Below are 2,534 nucleotides of genomic sequence, written 5' to 3' on the forward strand. Positions count from 1 at the left end.
GTGCTTGCTCAAGGGGAAATGTTGGGCTCTCTCTATTTTACAATTTAATTCAAGGGTTTGGTCTAGACCTGCTCAAATTGGAAAGTGTCATGAGATAACTTTTGTTGTGAATTGGCGCTATATAAATAAACTGAATTGAATCTATTGTTCTCCAGAGCACATGGCCAGAGATCCCAACAATGGCTTCCTTGACCCCTCTTTTGTACCACCTGTCCTCCCTGTTGAGAATGTGGACATTGCTGTCATCAAAGGAATGTTCCTTTTCCTTGAGGTGTAAGTGGACTGCTGAGTCTTGTCCTGTGGAGGTGGCTCTCCTGTGCTGTGCCATTCTTCTGTGGAGTGGCTGTTTTGTTTCACCAATGTAAAGGTCAGAGCATTCCTCACTGCACTGGACTGCGTATATGATGTTGCTCTGTTTTTCCCTGGCAATTTTGTCCTTGGGGTGGACCAGTTTCTGTCCCAGAGTAGTCATTGGTTTGAAATGGACCAGGATGTCATGGTTTTTAAAAATTCTTTTTAGTTTTTTCTGATAATCCTGATATATAGGGAATGACAATGTTGCTCCTTTTTCTGTTATCATCCTTTTTGCTGTTGGTGGGTCTTTTGTTTGTGGCTTTGGTGAGTGCCCAGTTGGGGTAGCCACATGTTATTAGGGCTGACTTGAGGTGTTGGTGTTCCTTCATCTGTCCTGTTGAGCTGGTGGGGATTGTCTCAGCTCTGTGATGTAAGGTTCTGATGACTCCCATCTTGTGTTCCAGTGGATGGTGTGAGTCAAACAGGAGGTATTGGTCTGTGTGGGTGGGCTTCCTGTATACTTCCACATTAAGGCTTCTGTCACCCTCAATGTGGACAGAGCAGTCCAAGAAAGCTAGATTGTTTCTGCTGGTGTCCTCCCGTGTGAACTTGATGTAGTGGTCCACTGCGTTGATGTGATCCATGAACCGTTCCACTTCCTGGGTCTTGATCTTAACCCAAGTGTCGTCCACATATCTGAACCAGTGGGAGGGAGGTGTTCCAGGGAAGGACATCAAAGCTCTTCTTTCTACGTCTTCCATATACAGGTTGGCCACAATGGGAGACACCGGCAATCCCATGGCACAGCCATGCTTCTGCTTGTAGAAATTTTCCTTATATTGAAAGTACGTAGTGTTTAGGCAAAGGTCTAATAAATCGCAAATGTGGTCTGGAAAGAGATTGGTTCTGTCCTTGAGTGTGTTGTCCTGTGAAAGGCATCTTTATACCATCTGAGTGGCTTCTGAGGTGGGGATGCACGTAAACAAAGAGGTGACATCAAAGGAGACCATGGTGTCATCTGGGTCCATGATGATTTCCTTGACTTTGTTCACAAAATCCTGAGAGTTGTGGATGTGATGAGGACTGTGTCCAACTAGTGGCGCCAAGATGTGGGCCAGGTGTTTCGCCACCTTGTATGTGACCGAATTGATGCTGCTGACAATGGGTCTGAGGGGGACTCCTTCTTTGTGTATTTTCGGGAGTCCATAAAGGCATGGAGTGGCCTCTCCGGGGTAGAGCTGGAAGTAGAGTTTGCGGTTGATTAATTGATCTTTTTCCAGTTTTTGTAAATAGCTAATTAGCTGTTGTTTGTAGTTGCTGGTGGGATTTCTCTTCAGTTTTTCAGAAGTGGCTGTGTCGCTGAGGAGGGTGGCCACTTTGGAGTGGTAGTCCTGTGTGTTTAGAATGACAGTGCATCTTCCTTTGTCTGCAGACAAGATCATGATGTCCTGGTCTTTCTGCAAGGAAATTAAAGCTTTGCGTTCCTCTGTAGAAATGTTCGATGGGGGTACCTTAGCACTGGAGAGGGTGGTTGTAACCTTCATACGGAGTTGTTCAGCTTCAGTCTCGGTCAGGTTGTTGTTTCTGATGGCAGACTCAGTGGCTGTTATGAGGTCCACTACTGGGATAACTTAACCTCTGTTAAGTGAAGGTTTTTCCAACTTAACATAGATGGCTTCCTTGACCCCTCTTTCGTATCACCTGTCCTCCCTGTTGAGAATGTGGACATTGCTGTCGTCAAAGGAATGTTCCTTTTCCTTGAGGTGTAAGTGGACTGCTGAGTCTTGTCCTGTGGAGGTGGCTCTCCTGTGCTGTGCCATTCTTCTGTGGAGTGGCTGTTTTGTTTCACCAATGTAAAGCATTCCTCACTGCACTGGACTGCATATATGATGTTGCTCTGTTTTTCCCTGGCAATTTTGTCCTTGGGGTGGACCAGTTTCTGTCTCAGAGTAGTCATTGGTTTGAAATGAACCAGGATGTCATGGTTTTTAAAAATTCTTTTTAGTTTTTCTGATAATCCTGATATATAGGGAATGACAATGTTGTTCCTTTTTTCTGTTATCATCCTTTTTGTTGTTGGTGGGTCTTCTTTTTGTGGCTTTGGTGAGTGCCCAGTTGGGGTAGCCACATGTTTCTCGTGGCAGGTGACTGAGTAAATCACCAAGCTGTGAGCCCAACGCTGCCATCATTGAGTCTTGGCGGAGCGCCAGTTCTCTCAGATCAGCACACAGAAACGTGAG

General features: G+C 45.5%; 1 protein-coding gene across 1 annotated transcript; it reads right to left on the reverse strand.

Moving 5' to 3' along the window:
* Window positions 1–351: 351 nt before the first annotated feature.
* Window positions 352–1,838, reverse strand: LOC124054085. Its single transcript, XM_046379759.1, has one exon. The coding sequence runs from the start codon at window positions 1,836–1,838 to the stop codon at window positions 1,236–1,238; it is 603 nt and encodes a 200-aa protein (XP_046235715.1). The 3' UTR covers window positions 352–1,235.
* Between the last annotated feature and the right edge of the window lie 696 nt (window positions 1,839–2,534).

The sequence above is a fragment of the Scatophagus argus genome, chromosome 22, assembly GCF_020382885.2.
Source record: "Scatophagus argus isolate fScaArg1 chromosome 22, fScaArg1.pri, whole genome shotgun sequence".
NCBI classification, from domain to species: Eukaryota; Metazoa; Chordata; class Actinopteri; family Scatophagidae; genus Scatophagus; species Scatophagus argus.